This window comes from Salmo salar, chromosome ssa07 (genome assembly GCF_905237065.1).
Source record: "Salmo salar chromosome ssa07, Ssal_v3.1, whole genome shotgun sequence".
In the NCBI taxonomy this organism is placed as follows: Eukaryota; Metazoa; Chordata; class Actinopteri; order Salmoniformes; family Salmonidae; genus Salmo; species Salmo salar.
Window position 1 is genome coordinate 58,414,162 of NC_059448.1, and position 17,722 is coordinate 58,431,883.

At 43.8% G+C, this 17,722-nt stretch overlaps 1 protein-coding gene across 4 annotated transcripts in view; it reads left to right on the forward strand.

Annotated features, from left to right (window-relative positions):
• Positions 1–17,722, forward strand: part of LOC106591484 (rho guanine nucleotide exchange factor 39) — a 118,967-nt gene that overhangs the window by 36,193 nt on the left and 65,052 nt on the right. For all 4 annotated transcript variants that reach the window (XR_006770690.1, XR_006770691.1, XR_006770692.1 and 1 more), the window contains exon 5: positions 5,633–5,751. Coding sequence is in view for 1 of the 4 variants with exons in the window: in XM_045722368.1 (XP_045578324.1) it covers positions 5,633–5,751 (119 nt within the window). In the remaining 3 variants the exon portion in view is untranslated. The remainder of the gene's footprint in view (positions 1–5,632; positions 5,752–17,722) is intronic.

Genomic DNA, 17,722 nt, shown 5'->3' on the forward strand with positions numbered 1-17,722 from the left:
GGTGTTGGAGAGCCAGTAGGATGCACTCTTTCCTCTGGTCTAAAAAATATCCCAATGCCCCAGGGCAGTGATTGGGGACACTGCCCTGTGTAGGGTGCCGTCTTTCGGATGGGACGTTAAACGGGTGTCCTGACTCTCTGAGGTCATTAAAGATCCCATTGCACTTATCGTAAGAGTAGGGGTGTTAACCCCGGTGTCCTGGCTAAATTCCCAAATCTGGCCCTGATACCATCACGGCCACCTAATCATCCCCAGTTTACAATTGGCTCATTCATCCACCACCTCTCCCCTGAAACTATTCCCTAGGTCGTTGCTGTAAATGAGAATGTGTTCTCAGTCAACTTACCTGGTAAAATAAAGGTAAAAAAATTAAAATTCACGCAGTGTCCTCTGAACAGTTGATGTTGAGATGTGTCTGTTACTTGAACTCTGTGAAGCATTTATTTGGGCTGCAATTTGAGGTGCAGCAGAGGTAACTCTGGGTCTTCCTTTCCTGTGGCGGTCCTCATGAGAGCCAGTTTCATCACAGAGCTTGATGGTTTTTGCGACTGCACCTGAAGAAACTTTCAAAGTTCTTGAAATGTTGACTGACCTTCATGTCTTAAAGTAATGATGGACTGTCGTTTCTCTTTGCTTATTTGAGCTGTTGTTGCCATAATATGGACTTAGCCCTATTTGGTAAAAGACCATCTTCTGTATACTACCCCTACCTTGTCACAACACAACTGATTGGCTCAGACGCATTAAGAAGGAAAGCTATTCCACAAATGAGCTTTTAAGAAGACACCTGTTAATTGAAAGGCATTCCTGGTGACTACCTCATGAAGCTGGTTGAGAGAATGCCAAGCGAGTGCAAAGCTGTCAAGGCAAAGGGTGACTACTTTGAAGAATCTCAAATATAAAATATATTTCGATATTTATTTTTTTAAATGCTTTGGTTACTATATGATTCCATATGTGTTCATTGTTTTTATGTCTTCCCTATTATTCTACAATGTAGAAAATAGAAACAATTAAGAAAAATCCTTGAGTGAGGTGTGTCCAAACTTTTGACTGGTACTGTAAGTAATACTGGGGGGAAAAAAAAAATGCATCATGTTATGGGTATGCTTATCATCTGAAGGGTGTTTCTTAGGATAAAAAGAAATGGAATACAGCTATAAGCACAGGAAATATCCTAGAGGAAAACCTGGTTCAGTCTGCTTTCCAACAGACACTGGGAGACTTTCATCAGGACAATAACCATAAAACATGAGGCCAAATCTACACTGGAGTTGTTTACCAAGACGTCATTGAATGTTCCTGAGTGGCCTAGTTACAGTTTGAATTGAAATCGGCTTGAAAATCTATTGCAAGACTTGAAAATGGCTGTCTAGCAATGATCAACAACCAACTTGACAGAGCTTGAATCATTTTTTTTTTAAAGAATAATGGACAAATATTGTACAATCCATGTGTACAAAGCTCTTAGAGATTTGCCCAAAAAGACTCACAGCTGTAATCGCTGCCTAATGTGTTTATACAAAGTGTTGACTCGGGTGTGAATACTTATGTAAATTATATTTCTGTATTTCATTTTCAATACATTTGCAACAATTTCTAAAAACATGTTTTTCATTTTTGTCATTATCTGGTATTGTGTGTGAATCTATTTTCAATTCAGACTATAACACAACACAATGTGGAATAAGTCAAGGGGTATGAATACTTTCAGAAGGCACTGTTTTTATCACCTCAGCCTAAGTGATGCACCGCCGTTAACACGCTAACGAGTCTCTAACACGCTAATAACACACAGCCCCATGTTTCAGCAATTACAGGCGTGTTAGCTATGTAGACCCGGTGGAGGAATCAATTCCAACTCCCCTGCTCTGTTCCTAATCAATGAGATCAGTCAATGGTCTATCTGCAGACAGACTCATCCTTCCTCTTAACCAAAGACATTCATATCACTGCAGCTGTCGGCTCCGTGCAGGGTTAACCACAGGTAACCAACCACAGGTAACCGACCACAGGTGACCGACCACAGGTGACCGACCACAGGTGACCGACCACAGGTGACCGACCACAGGTGACCAACCACAGGTAACTAGGAGAGGATGCTAGGTAGGTAGAGATGCCGTGGCTCTGCAGTAAGCAGTATTTTAGTTGTGAGGTCTTCCCTCACAGAGATGTTCGCTCCATAGTGTTGAAATGTTCGTTTCTGATTTCACCCTCTTGTTCATCAGTGATTCCTCTCACGTTGAGCTCATCATCGCAGTGTAAACACACACCCCTTTTACCCGGTACAACTCAGTGTAAACACACCAAATTCCCTTTTCTCCGCTTGGTTTTTCCAGGTTTTTGGCTCTCAGAATCATTAAAACATTTTTTTTATAGAAAAAACACAAATGGATATTTAAGTCCACAACAATGTTTAAACCACATCAGGAGACCGTTTTTTAGGTCTTGGAAATATTGAAGAAATTTCAATTTTTGGGGGGGGGATGTAGTTACCCTTTAATTCTAGTGTGCACCAGGAAGAGGCTGTTGATTGGTTAAGAGGTGTTGTTGTGGTCAGTGTGCACCAGGAAGAGGCTGTTGATTGGTTAAGAGGTGTTGTTGTGGTCAGTGTGCACCAGGAAGAGGCTGTTGATTGGTTAAGAGGTGTTGTTGTGGTCAGTGTGCACCAGGAAGAGACTGTTGATTGGTTAAGAGGTGTTGTTGTGGTCAGTGTGCACCAGGAAGAGACTGTTGATTGGTTAAGAGGTGTTGTTGTGGTCAATGTGCACCAGGAAGAGACTGTTGATTGGTTAAGAGGTGTTGTTGTGGTCAGTGTGCACCAGGAAGAGACTGTTGATTGGTTAAGAGGTGTTGTTGTGGTCAGTGTGCACCAGGAAGAGACTGTTGATTGATTGAGGTGTTGCTGTGGTCAGTGCTATCTGGGATCCTTGGGATGTCCCTACCCTAAACCGTAGCCTTAACCCTTTATTTTATTGAACCTTTATTTAACTAGGCAAGTCAGTTAAGAACAAACCCGGACGACGCTGGGTCAATTTTGCTCCCCACTATGGTACTCCCAATAACGGCCGGTTGTGATACAGCCCGGAATCGAACCAGGGTCTATAGTGAAGCCTCTAGCACTGAGATGCAGTGCCTTAGAGCGCAGCGCCACTTGGGAACCCTTTCCCTAACCATAACCCTTACCTTAACGCTTACCGTAACCGTTTTTAAATTTCAACGCGGTAAGGAGGTCCCAAGGATCCCAGATAGCACGGACTGTGTTGCTGTTGTGCTCCTGTGATTGCAGAGTTTGCGGAAAAAAATGGCCACTGGATGAATGCAAATAATCATGATCCCATTCTGCCAGCTAGGCTACTTTTGTAGTTAACATTTTAATTGAGCCTTTCCTGCTCTACCAGAATACTGGTGTCATTAACATTATCGCTAACGGCTGTTACACACACACATGCAGGGGAATTCCTGTGGCGTTTCAGAAAGCTGCATGAAAACACCAATCCCTGATGCATTATGGTCATGTCTTATGGTTCACCGGGAAGAAAGTTCAATAGATTTTTTTTAAATATTATTGAGTTGCGTTTTAATGTCTGGATTCTGTCCGCGTTTTCCGCAAACGCAGATTTTCTTGGGCCCTACAAGCAGCCATGCTAGTTTTGATGGCTGACAAGATTAGTCTCTCTTTCTGCTGTCATATTGTTGACACTCATGTTGACATGATTTACCCGTGCATATTTAATGAGAGCGTGCTCACACACACACACACACACACACACACACACACACACACGCTCACAAACACACACACATTGTCACTCTCACACACAGACTTCCCCCTCCACCCTGACTTCCTACCCAGAGAGGTAATGACTGACATAAAGGTGATTGGTGTTGGGGGGAGTACACAGACAGACATCGACAGACGCTACACAGACAGACAGCGATTGGGGCCAGACAGCGACAGGGGCCACACGGCCAGACAGCGACACGGGCCACACGGCCAGACGGGCCACACGGCCAGACAGCGACAGGGGCCACACGGCCAGGCAGCGACAGGGGCCACAAAGAGAGATGGCGATATGTGTGATGAGACAGGCTGCTGTTAAAACAGTCTCAGGACAGGATTCTATCGATTGTGGACAGTTGTTCTGGTTGCTGCTTTCACAAGTGTTTTTGATGTTCACAGCAGCTCACCCTCGTTGGAGGGAGTTGACATGCCCTTGATTTAGAAACTGACTGTCCTGTGGCATGTTCTGTTCTGAGAGGTCACCTCTGTCAAACTCTTCGCTCTCCTCTGTTAGTGGTGTCTGTTCTCTGTCCTCAGCTCCAGGTAAAGATCTGTTAGTGGAGGACTCAGGGTGATTATTAAATGATGTCTGTTCTCTGTCCTCAGCTCCAGGTAAAGATCTGTTAGTGGAGGACTCAGGGTGATTATTAAATGATGTCTGTTCTCTGTCCTCAGCTCCAGGTAAAGATCTGTTAGTGGAGGACTCAGGGTGATTATTAAATGGTGTCTGTTCTCTGTCCTCAGCTCCAGGTAAAGATCTGTTAGTGGAGGACTCAGGGTGATTATTAAATGATGTCTGTTCTCTGTCCTCAGCTCCAGGTAAAGATCTGTTAGTGGAGGACTCAGGGTGATTATTAAATGATGTCTGTTCTCTGTCCTCAGCTCCAGGTAAAGATCTGTTAGTGGAGGACTCAGGGTGATTATTAAATGATGTCTGTTCTCGGTCCTCAGCTCCAGGTAAAGATCTGTTAGTGGAGGACTCAGGGTGATTATTAAATGATGTCTGTTCTCTGTCCTCAGCTCCAGGTAAAGATCTGTTAGTGGAGGACTCAGGGTGATTATTAAATGATGTCTGTTCTCTGTCCTCAGCTCCAGGTAAAGATCTGTTAGTGGAGGACTCAGGGTGATTATTAAATGATGTCTGTTCTCTGTCCTCAGCTCCAGGTAAAGATCTGTTAGTGGAGGACTCAGGGTGATTATTAAATGATGTCTGTTCTCTGTCCTCAGCTCCAGGTAAAGATCTGTTAGTGGAGGACTCAGGGTGATTATTAAATGATGTCTGTTCTCTGTCCTCAGCTCCAGGTAAAGATCTGTTAGTGGAGGACTCAGGGTGATTATTAAATGATGTCTGTTCTCTGTCCTCAGCTCCAGGTAAAGATCTGTTAGTGGAGGACTCAGGGTGATTATTAAATGATGTCTGTTCTCTGTCCTCAGCTCCAGGTAAAGATCTGTTAGTGGAGGACTCAGGGTGATTATTAAATGATGTCTGTTCTCTGTCCTCAGCTCCAGGTAAAGATCTGTTAGTGGAGGACTCAGGGTGATTATTAAATGATGTCTGTTCTCTGTCCTCAGCTCCAGGTAAAGATCTGTTAGTGGAGGACTCAGGGTGATTATTAAATGATGTCTGTTCTCTGTCCTCAGCTCCAGGTAAAGATCTGTTAGTGGAGGACTCAGGGTGATTATTAAATGATGTCTGTTCTCTGTCCTCAGCTCCAGGTAAAGATCTGTTAGTGGAGGACTCAGGGTGATTATTAAATGATGTCTGTTCTCTGTCCTCAGCTCCAGGTAAAGATCTGTTAGTGGAGGACTCAGGGTGATTATTAAATGATGTCTGTTCTCGGTCCTCAGCTCCAGGTAAAGAAGAACAAGGCCTTTAGAAGGTTTAAGAAGCTCCAGGAGTCCAGACCAGAGTTCCACAACTGTAAACTAGAGGACCTGCTCCCACTGCCCATCCAGCGCATCCAGCAGTATGTTACTGTTTCACTACACCTTATACACCCCATCTAACAGTATGTTACTGTTTCCATACACCTTATACAGCCCATCTAACAGTATGTTACTGTTTCACTACACCTTATACACCCCATCCAGCAGTATGTTACTGTTTCACTACACCTTATACACCCCATCTAACAGTATGTTACTGTTTCACTACACCTTATACACCCCATCTAACAGTATGTTACCCTGTTTCACTACACCTTATACACCCCATCTAACAGTATGTTACTGTTTCACTACACCTTATACACCCCATCTAACAGTATGTTACTGTTTCCATACACCTTATACACCCCATCTAACAGTATGTTACCCTGTTTCACTACACCCCATCTAACAGTATGTTACCCTGTTTCACTACACCTTATACACCCCATCTAACAGTATGTTACTGTTTCCATACACCTTATACACCCCATCTAACAGTATGTTACTGTTTCACTACACCTTATACACCCCATCCAGCAGTATGTTACTGTTTCACTACACCTTATACACCCCATCTAACAGTATGTTACTCTGTTTCAATACACCCCATCTAACAGTATGTTACTCTGTTTCCACACACCTTATACACCCCATCTAACAGTATGTTACCCTGTTTCACTACACCTTATACACCCCATCTAACAGTATGTTACTGTTTCACTACACCTTATACACCCCATCTAACAGTATGTTACTGTTTCCATACACCTTATACACCCCATCTAACAGTATGTTACCCTGTTTCACTACACCCCATCTAACAGTATGTTACCCTGTTTCACTACACCTTATACACCCCATCTAACAGTATGTTACTGTTTCCATACACCTTATACACCCCATCTAACAGTATGTTACTGTTTCACTACACCTTATACACCCCATCTAACAGTATGTTACCCTGTTTCACTACACCTTATACACCCCATCTAACAGTATGTTACCCTGTTTCACTACACCTTATACACCCCATCTAACAGTATGTTACTGTTTCCATACACCTTATACACCCCATCTAACAGTATGTTACTGTTTCACTACACCTTATACACCCCATCTAACAGTATGTTACCCTGTTTCACTACACCTTATACACCCCATCTAACAGTATGTTACCCTGTTTCACTACACCTTATACACCCCATCTAACAGTATGTTACTGTTTCCATACACCTTATACACCCCATCTAACAGTATGTTACTGTTTCACTACACCTTATACACCCCATCTAACAGTATGTTACTGTTTCACTACACCTTATACACCCCATCTAACAGTATGTTACCCTGTTTCACTACACCTTATACACCCCATCTAACAGTATGTTACCCTGTTTCACTACACCTTATACACCCCATCTAACAGTATGTTACTGTTTCCATACACCTTATACACCCCATCTAACAGTATGTTACTGTTTCACTACACCTTATACACCCCATCTAACAGTATGTTACTCTGTTTCAATACACCCCATCTAACAGTATGTTACTCTGTTTCCATACACCTTATACACCCCATCTAACAGTATGTTACCCTGTTTCACTACACCTTATACACCCCATCTAACAGTATGTTACCCTGTTTCAATACACACACCTTATACACCCCATCTAACAGTATGTTACTCCATTTCACTACACCTTATACACCCCATCTAACAGTATGTTCATCTGTTTCCATACACCTTATACACCCCATCTAACAGTATGTTACTCTGTTTCCATACACCTTATACACCCCATCTAACAGTATGTTACTCTGTTTCCATACACACACCTTATACACCCCATCTAACAGTATGTTACTCTGTTTCAATACACCCCATCTAACAGTATGTTACTCTGTTTCCATACACACACCTCATACACCCCATCTAACAGTATGTTACTCTGTTTCAATACACCTTATACACCCCATCTAACAGTATGTTACTCTGTTTCACTACACCTTATACACCCCATCTAACAGTATGTTACTCTGTTTCAATACACCCCATCTAACAGTATGTTACTCTGTTTCCATACACACACCTTATACACCCCATCTAACAGTATGTTACTGTTTCCATACACACACCTTATACACCCCATCTAACAGTATGTTACTGTTTCCATACACACACCTTATACACCCCATCTAACAGTATGTTACTCTGTTTCAATACACCCCATCTAACAGTATGTTACTCTGTTTCAATACACCTCATACACCCCATCTAACAGTATGTTACTCTGTTTCAATACACCCCATCTAACAGTATGTTACTCTGTTTCAATACACCTTATACACCCCATCTAACAGTATGTTACTCTGTTTCAATACACCCCATCTAACAGTATGTTACTCTGTTTCACTACCCCTTATACACCCCATCTAACAGTACATTGTTCTTTTTTTAAATGTATATTTCACCTTTATTTAACCAGGTAGGCCACTTGAGAACAAGTTCTCATTTACAACACAGAGTTACACATGGGATAAACAAACATACTGTCAATAACACAATAGAAAAATATATATACAGTGAGTGCAAATGGAGTAAGGAGGTAAGGCAATAAATAGGCCATAGCAGGGAAGTAATTACAATTTAGCAAATTAACACTGGAGTGATAGATGTGCAGATGCTGATGTGCAAGTAGAAATACTGGTGTGCAAAAGAGCATAAAAAGTTAATAAAAACAATATGGGGATGATGGTAGTTGGATGAGCTATTTACAAATGGGCTATGTACAGCTGCAGTGGTCGGTAAGCTGCTCAGATAGCTGGTGCTTAAAGTTATTGAGGGAAATATAAGTCTCCAGCTTCAGCGATTTTTGCAATTCGTTACAGTTATTGGCAGCAGAGAACTGGAAGGAAAGGCGGCCAAAGGGGTGTTGGCTTTGGGGATGACCAGTGAGAGATACCTGCTTGAGCACGTGCTATGGGTGGGTGCTGCTATGGTGACCAGTGAACTGAGATAAGGCGGAGCTTTACCTAGCATAGACTTATAGATGACCTGGAGCCAGTGGGTCTGGCGACGAATATGTAGCTAGGGCCAGCCGACGAGAGCATACAGGTTGCAGTGGTGGGTAGTATATGGGGCTTTGGTGACAAAACGGATGGCGCTGTGATAGACTGCATCCAGTTTGTTGAGTAGAGTGTTGGAGGCTATTTTGTAAATTACTTCGCCGAAGTTGAGGATCGGTAGGATGGTAAGTTTTACGAGGGTATGTTTGGCAGCATGAGTGAAGGATGCTTTGTTGTGAAATAGGAAGCCGATTTTAGATTTAATTTTGGATTGGAGATGTTTGATGTGAGTCTGGAAGGAGAGTTTACAGTCTAACCAGACACCTAGCTATTTGTAGTTGTCCACATATTCTAAGTCAGAACCGTCCAGAGTAGTGATGCTAGTCGGACGGGCAGGTGCGGGCAGCGATCAGTTGAATAGTATGCATTTAGTTTTACTTGCATTTAAGAGCAGTTGGAGGCCACGGAAGGAGTGTTGTATGGCATTGAAGCCCGTTTGGAGGTTTGATAACACAGTGTCCAAAGAAGGACCAGATGTGTACAGATGTGTTCTAAACCACCAACTACTGTAAAACACAGTACATTGTTCTAAACCACCTACTACTGTAAAACACCATTCAACAGTACATTGTTCTAAACCACCAACTACTGTAAAACACCATTCAACAGTACATTGTTCTAAACCACCTACTACTGTAAAACACCATTCAACAGTACATTGTTCTAAACCACCAACTACTGTAAAACACCATTCAACAGTACATTGTTCTAAACCACCTACTACTGTAAAACACCATTCAACAGTACATTGTTCTAAACCACCAACTACTGTAAAACACCATTCAACAGTACATTGTTCTAAACCACCTACTACTGTAAAACACCATTCAACAGTACATTGTTCTAAACCACCAACTACTGTAAAACACCATTCAACAGTACAGTTGTGGCCAAAAGTTTTGAGAATGACACAAATATACATTTTCACAAAGTCTACTGCCTCAATTTGTATGATGGCAATTTGCATATACTGCAGAATGTTATGAAGAGTGATCAGATGAATTGCAATTAATTGCAAAGTCCCTCTTTGCCATGCAAATGAACTGAATCCCCCCCCAAAAAACATTTCCACTGCATTTCAGCCCTGCCACAAAAGGACCAGCTGACATCATGTCAGTGATTCTCTTGTTAACACAGGTGTGAGTGTTGACAAGGACAAGGCTGGAGATCACTCTGTCATGCTGATTGAGTTCGAATAACAGACTGGAAGCTTCAAAAGGAGGGTGGTGCTTGGAATCATTGTTCTTCCTCTGTCAACCATGGTTACCTGCAAGGAAACGCATGTCGTCATCATTGCTTTGCACAAAAAGGGCTTCACAGGCAAGGATATTGCTGCCAGTAAGATTGCACCTAAATCAACCATTTATCCGATCATCAAGAACTTCAAGGAGAGCGGTTCAATTGTTGTGAAGAAGGCTTCAGGGCACCCAAGAAAGTCCAGCAAGCGCCAGGACCTTCTCCTAAAGTTGATTCAGCTGCGGGATCGTGGCACCACCAGTATAGAGCTTGCTCAGGAATGGCAGCAGGCAGGTGTGAGTGCATCTGCACGCACAGTGAGGCAAAGACTTTTGGAGGATGGCCTGGTGTCAAGAAGGGCAGCAAAGAACCCACTTCTCTCCAGGAAAAACATCAGGGACAGACTGATATTCTGCATAAGGTACAGGGATTGGACTGGGGTAAATTCAATTTCTCTGATGAATCCCCTTTCCGATTGTTTGGGGCATCCGGAAAAAAAGCTTGTCCGGAGAAGACAAGGTGAGCGCTACCATCAGTCCCATGTCATGCCAACAGGAAGCATCCTGTGGGGGGTTGCTTCTCAGCCAAGGGAGTGGGCTCACTCACAATTTTGCCGAAGAACACAGCCATGAATAAAGAATGGTACCAACACATCCTCCGAGAGCAACTTTTCCCAACCATCCAGGAACAGTTTGGTGATGAACAATGCCTTTTCCAGCATGATGGAACATCTTGCCATAAGGAAAAAGTGATAACTAAGTGGCTCGGGGAACAAAACATTGATTTTTGGGTTCATGGCCAGGAAACTCCCCAGACCTTAATCACATTGAGACCTTGTAGCAGCAAACTTTGTGGAAATTAATATTTGTGTCATTCTCAAAACTTTTGGCCACGACTGTACATTGTTCTGAGCAACACCAACTACTGTACAACATCCTCTACCCCACACCTACTACATCAAACAATACCCGCTTTCATTTATCCAACCATTTTCCCACTCCGCTTTTGTACCAGTTGATACACAGGTAAAGCTGCTGATTGTCATGTGATGTGGGTTCCACTGACCCAGTAGTTTGTGGACTTTTGATTGGCTGACAAGTTCTACTTTCCTACTCTGAACCATGTGACTTCCTGGAAGGTGTTGTGAGAATGTTCAGAGTGGGAAACAGAACAGTGTGTGAGAGGTAGTGTTGCGTACTGTGAATACCACCATAGATGACCCTTAAAGCGTCACGCTTTTCATGCCTGACTTCTCTTTCCTTTTCCTGTTGTGTTGTTTTCCCCGCTAGTCACCCGCTGCATAACCAAAAGGGAGCGCTGCGATGTGGTTATTATTTTGATGTAGCGCCTGTTGTAAAACTTTGACACACACACACACACACACACACACACACACACACACACACACAGATTGTCACAGATCTGTCACAATCCCCTGTGTTAACCAGCCGTTAGTGTTGGCTGTAATTTCATGCGGTCCTGATCCCTGTCGTTAATTAGTGTAACACTGGGAGGGGGGGGGGGGGCATAATCAACATGCTGATTTATGAACACAGGAGATAGGATGAAATACGCTGCTATGGGTTTATCAAGCTGCTTGTCTGTTTTCTTAATTAGGCTTTCTTGTCTCGTGTAGTATCGAGATGATTCTACAGCGACCTCTTAATGTGTTCTGTCCATCCGTCACGCATAAAGACAGTATGTCTGTCTTGCTGTACCATTTACACCTACCAACATCTGTAGTTCCGTAGAGTCTGACTTCAGTTAGTGTCCAACTTCTGGCTAGTTTAATGTCCCACTATTCTTTCGTGCTTCTTGTGCATGCTGAGATCGATGGGAGAAAGAACTCCCAAAAATGCAGCAGACATTCTGAGGCTGCAGGACTGACACATTTACCCTGGGACATGGCAATAGATTCACCTTTGCTCTCCTCCGTGAAACTCTGGAGACTCCAGGGACCTCTCATAATAGTACGATGATGTTAAGGGACTCAACACACATCCACACGTTCACGCGTGAAGACACACAGCTCTCCCTGCTTTCTGCTGCCCGGTAATAGCAGGAAATGGGCTGTCACTTATGGCTGTTCAACGATGATTGATGGTGAGTATGGCTGAAGTGCTGGATACTTAAGGAGATACAGGAGTGAAGGGGGGAATAAAATCATTGCCTTTTATTAAGTGGCATTTACTGTCTGGATCTGGTCTGTATCCCAAATGGCACCCTATTCCCTATATAGTGCAGCGTTAGGGCCCCATTGGGCTCTGGTCAAATGTAGTGCACTATGTAGGGAATAGGGGGCCATTTGGGACTCGGACGTGGAGCTTGGGTGGCTGAAGCGGACCTTTTCTTTCCTCTTTCCTTCCTCTCTCCCTGGAGATGACAGTGATGAGTTCTGGAGTTGATTGGGACTCTGTGTGATGGTGAATAGCTCCTCTGCGCTCTCGGTCTGTGTTAGGCATGTTATTGTGTCCATAATGGGGATGTAGCATGTCAAAGTGAAGGCGGGTGCAGCTGGAGGCTTTGAAATCCACAATGGCTCTGAGTTGGGGTGCCGTTTTGTGCCTAAGGGAATGGTAACCTGGTGGCGACAAGTATTAGAGCAGTACGAACAGTACATGAAGGAGTGAAAAGGTTAAGACTACGGCTCTTGTACCTCGAGGGGAGGGAAACTAAGCCCTAGCCTTTAGATTGGGCAACCAATGACCACGCTTGCTTTAGTCCTCCTTTATGTGAAGAATGGATTTGAAAGTGATTGGTTATATCATGTGTTGTGATTGGTTATATCGTGCGTTGTGATAGGACGTGATGGTATATCGTGCGTTGTGATAGGACGTGATGTTATATCATGCGTTGTGATAGGACGTGATGTTATATCGTGGGTTGTGATAGGACGTGATGGTATAGCATGCGTTGTGATAGGACGTGATGGTATATCGTGCGTTGTGATAGGACGTGATGTTATATCATGCGTTGTGATAGGACGTGATGTTATATCGTGCGTTGTGATAGGACGTGATGTTATATCGTGCGTTGTGATAGGACGTGATGTTATATCGTGCGTTGTGATAGGACGTGATGGTATATCATGCGTTGTGATTGGACGTGATGGTATATCATGCGTTGTGATAGGACGTGATGTTATATCATGCGTTGTGATAGGACGTGATGTTATATCATGTGTTGTGATGGGTTATATCATGCGTTGTGATAGGACGTGATGCTTTCATCTTCAACAAGTTCCTGTTGCCACCAGTGACGGGGTCAAAGAGTCGTTGTTTGGATTAATACTTTGTTGTGCTTTTGAAAGAATCTTCATTGACATATTAAAAGGAAAGGAAAGTGGGACTCCAAGCTGAAAAGACGGGCTCCGCGGCCTCCTCTTCCTAGTATCCTGATGGCTAGCTGAAAAGATGGGTACACAGCCTCCTCTTCCTAGTATCCTGATGGCTAGCTGAAGAGACGGGTACACAGCCTCCTCTTCCTAGTATCCTGATGGCTAGCTGAAAAGACGGGCTACGCGGCCTCCTCTTCCTACTATCCTGATGGCTAGCTGAAAAGATGGGTACACAGCCTCCTCTTCCTAGTATCCTGATGGCTAGCTGAAAAGACGGGCTCCGCGGCCTCCTCTTCCTAGAATCCTCATGGCTAGCTGAAGAGACGGCTACACAGCCTCCTCTTCCTAGTATCCTGATGGCTAGCTGAAAAGACGGGCTACGCGGCCTCCTCTTCCTAGTATCCTGATGGCTAGCTGAAAAGATGGGTACACGGCCTCCTCTTCCTAGTATCCTGATGGCTAGCTGAAAAGACAGGCTACACGGCTTCCTCTTCCTAGTATCCTGATGGCTAGCTGAAGAGACAGGGTACACAGCCTCCTCTTCCTAGTATCTTGATGGCGCGCTGAAAAGACGGGCTACACTTGTATTATTTCTTATTGTTATTTCATTGAGGAAGGAACCTGCAAGTCAGCATTTATTTGGATGGCGTATTCCCATGTGTATCCTGTAGGTACAACTAATAAAACTTGAAACTTTTTAAATTGATTATTTATTTCTGTTGTGTTTTAGAAAGAATCTTCATTGAACATATTGAAGTAGATTAATACTTTTAATTTTATTTATTTATTACTTTTACCCCTTTTTCTCCTCAATTTTGTGGTATCCAATTGGTAGTTAGTCTTGTCTCATCGCTGCAACTTCCGTACGGACTCAGGAGGGAAAAAGGTCGAGAGCAGTGCGTCCTCAGAAACACAACCCAGCCAAGCCGCACTGCTTCTTGACACAATGCCCACTTAACCCGGAAGCCAGCCGCACCAATGTGTTGGAGGAAACACCGTACACCTGGCGACCGTGTCAGCGTGCACTGCGCCCGGCCCGCCACAGGAGTCGCTAGAGCGCGATGGGACAAGAACATCACTGCCGGACAAACCCTCCTCTAACCCGGACGACGCTGGGCCAATTGTGCTCCGTCCCCATGGGTCTCCCGATCACTGACCACTGTGCCACTCGGGGGAGGCCCCTTGTTGGGCATTTGAAAGAATCTTCATTGAACATATTGAAGTACCTCCTGCTCTTCTCAATTGTGGTAGTATTGCTGTGATGAAGACACCAGTTCATTTCCATATTTAAACTAAACAAACTCTCACATATTCACATTTTTATACCAAGCCATATTTCCTTTTCTTTCATCTAATCCCTATTACACACTTACCCATTCAGAGAGGGAGATAAGTTAGCCTCTTTACAATCACTTCATATTCCCTTTTAATTGCTGAAAGTTTAGAGAGAAGAGTGTATCTCGACACACACACACACACACACACACACACACACACACACACACACATAATGCCTCCCAGTACTATATTGAGATGTTCTGTGTTCATTTCCTTGGTTCTTTCTTTCCTTTTGAAGCTATTAGTGGTAGGAATTAAGCAGCGGTCTGTGGCGTGTTCACTAACCCGTGTTATAGGCTGACAGTGCCTGTTGTCTCTTAATTACAATTCTGAATCTTTAATGTAACGTATTTAAAGGCAAATAATTCGACTTAATTCGCTCTCTCGCTCTCTCTCTTGCTCTCTCTCTCTCGCTCTCTCTCGCTCTCTCTCTCGCTCTCTCTCTCGCTCTCTCTCTCGCTCTCTCGCTCGCTCGCTCTCTCGCTCTCTCTCTCGCTCACTCTCTCTCTCTTCATTTCTGACGTGAGAGAGAAGTCCCTGAATGACCCAACATGTCTGCTGAGAATAGGAAAGAGAGCGATCTGCATATCATCTGCATATTACAAAAGGAATTAGCATTAGCGCCGTAGCCACAACCGCCACATTCTCACTAACTAGGCCAACACAGTGATCTCAACCACATGCTTGCTTTCTAAATATGCTTGCATTCTTCCTCTCCCCCTTTTCATTAGAATATGTCAGCTGTTATAAATCAGGTTCAGATTATGTTATTGTTGTCTCGTCGTTATCTTGTCTTTGCTCAGCTGCTAATGAGCGTGACAGCACGGCTAAACGGGCGTGTTCCGTTTTACATTATTTGGGAATGCTGGGTAATAAACTCTCATTAGAGAGGAGAAACTCTCCCTCTTTCTTTTTTGTAGCGCCGTCTCTTTAATTACATCCCCCCCCCCTCCCTCTCTAATAAGGATGAGGGCATGCTCCCGCTGCTGATAAAGCCTGTCATGTATTTGTTATTACTAGATGAGAGAATAAAGGAGTGGGATTATTATTTCTCTTTTTAAGTGTCTCCTAATTGAAGGAGGTTTTAATTGGACTCTTGTTTGGGGTTTTTTTCTTTTTAGTTTCCTAATGAGTTGAACAATGTTGCTCTTTCTCCCCTTTGCATTCACAAGGCTTACTGCTGGTGTGGTAACTTATCAAGTACTGTAGTTAGTCTCTGTAGTAGCTCTGCGATTAGTTATATTTATACAATACCGCAGTTTATAATGGAGTTTGTCGGTTTTTTTCCCCGTCTCTTTTCCTTTTGACTGTATTTTCTATGTTTATTAATCCATTTGTTACAGCAGTTTGTGTTTTCAAGCCCACATCCACAACAGCAGCCTTCATCCTTAGCAGCCTTGAGTGCATTGAAAAGTGAAGCAATGCTAACCTTTCAGATTTCAACTTGAGCTGCATTTAAGAACCAGACAACCGTTCCAGAGAAAATAACTGTCAGAAGAAGGTTATTACTTTTTAGGATAAATAAAATGTGTACATTTGAATCCTGCTGAATCATTCAGGGTCGAGGAATACAATGGATCCTCTGTCATGTAGACAGTGTATCTCAAATCAAATCAAATGTATTTATAAAGCCCTTCTTACATAGCTGATATCTCAAAGCGCTGTACAGAAACCCCCAGCCTAAAACCCCAAACAGCAAGCAATGCAGGTGTAGAAGCATGGTGGCTAGGAAAAACTCCCTAGAATGGAAGGAACCTAGGAAGAAACCTAGAGAGGAACCAGGCACTGAGGGGTGGCCAGTCCTCTTCTGGCTGTGCCGGATGGAGATTATAAGAGTACATGGCAATTTAAGGCCAGATTGTTCTTCAAGATGTTCAAACGTTCATAGATGACCAGGAGGGTCAAATGATAATAATCACAGTGGTTGTCGAGGGTGCAACAGGTCAGTACCTCAGGAGTAAACGTCAGTTGGCTTTTCATAGCTGTTGTCATTCTCCTTCCTTCACAGCACCACAGCTAACAAATAACAGTTTCTACTGCTGCCACCAACTGTCAGTACGTTGGTACTAGCATGGCTAATGGCTGACTTCTGGAGTGGATTATGGCAGTCAGTCTGCTAGCATGGCTAATGGCTGACTTCTGGAGTGGAATATGGCAGTCAGTCTGCTAGCATGGCTAATGGCTGACTTCTGGAGTGGAATATGGCAGTCAGTCTGCTAGCATGGCTAATGGCTGACTTCTGGAGTGGAGTATGGCAGTCAGTCTGCTAGCATGGCTAATGGCTGACTTCTGCAGTGGAATATGGCAGTCAGTCTGCTAGCATGGCTAATGGCTGACTTCTGGAGTGGACTATGGCAGTCAGTCTGCTAGCATGGCTAATGGCTGACTTCTGGAGTGGAATATGGCAGTCAGTCTGCTAGCATGGCTAATGGCTGACTTCTGGAGTGGAATATGGCAGTCAGTCTGCTAGCATGGCTAATGGCTGACTTCTGGAGTGGAATATGGCAGTCAGTCTGCTAGCATGGCTAATGGCTGACTTCTGGAGTGGAATATGGCAGTCAGTCTGCTAGCATGGCTAATGGCTGACTTCTGGAGTGGAATATGGCAGTCAGTCTGCTAGCATGGCTAATGGCTGACTTCTGGAGTGGAATATGGCAGTCAGTCTGCTAGCATGGCTAATGGCTGACTTCTGGAGTGGAATATGGCAGTCAGTCTGCTAGCATGGCTAATGGCTGACTTCTGGAGTGGAATATGGCAGTCAGTCTGCTAGCATGGCTAATGGCTGACTTCTGGAGTGGAACTGTGGCAGTCAGTCTGCTAGCATGGCTAATGGCTGACTTCTGCAGTGGAATATGGCAGTCAGTCTGCTAGCATGGCTAATGGCTGACTTCTGGAGTGGAATATGGCAGTCAGTCTGCTAGCATGGCTAATGGCTGACTTCTGGAGTGGAATATGGCAGTCAGTCTGC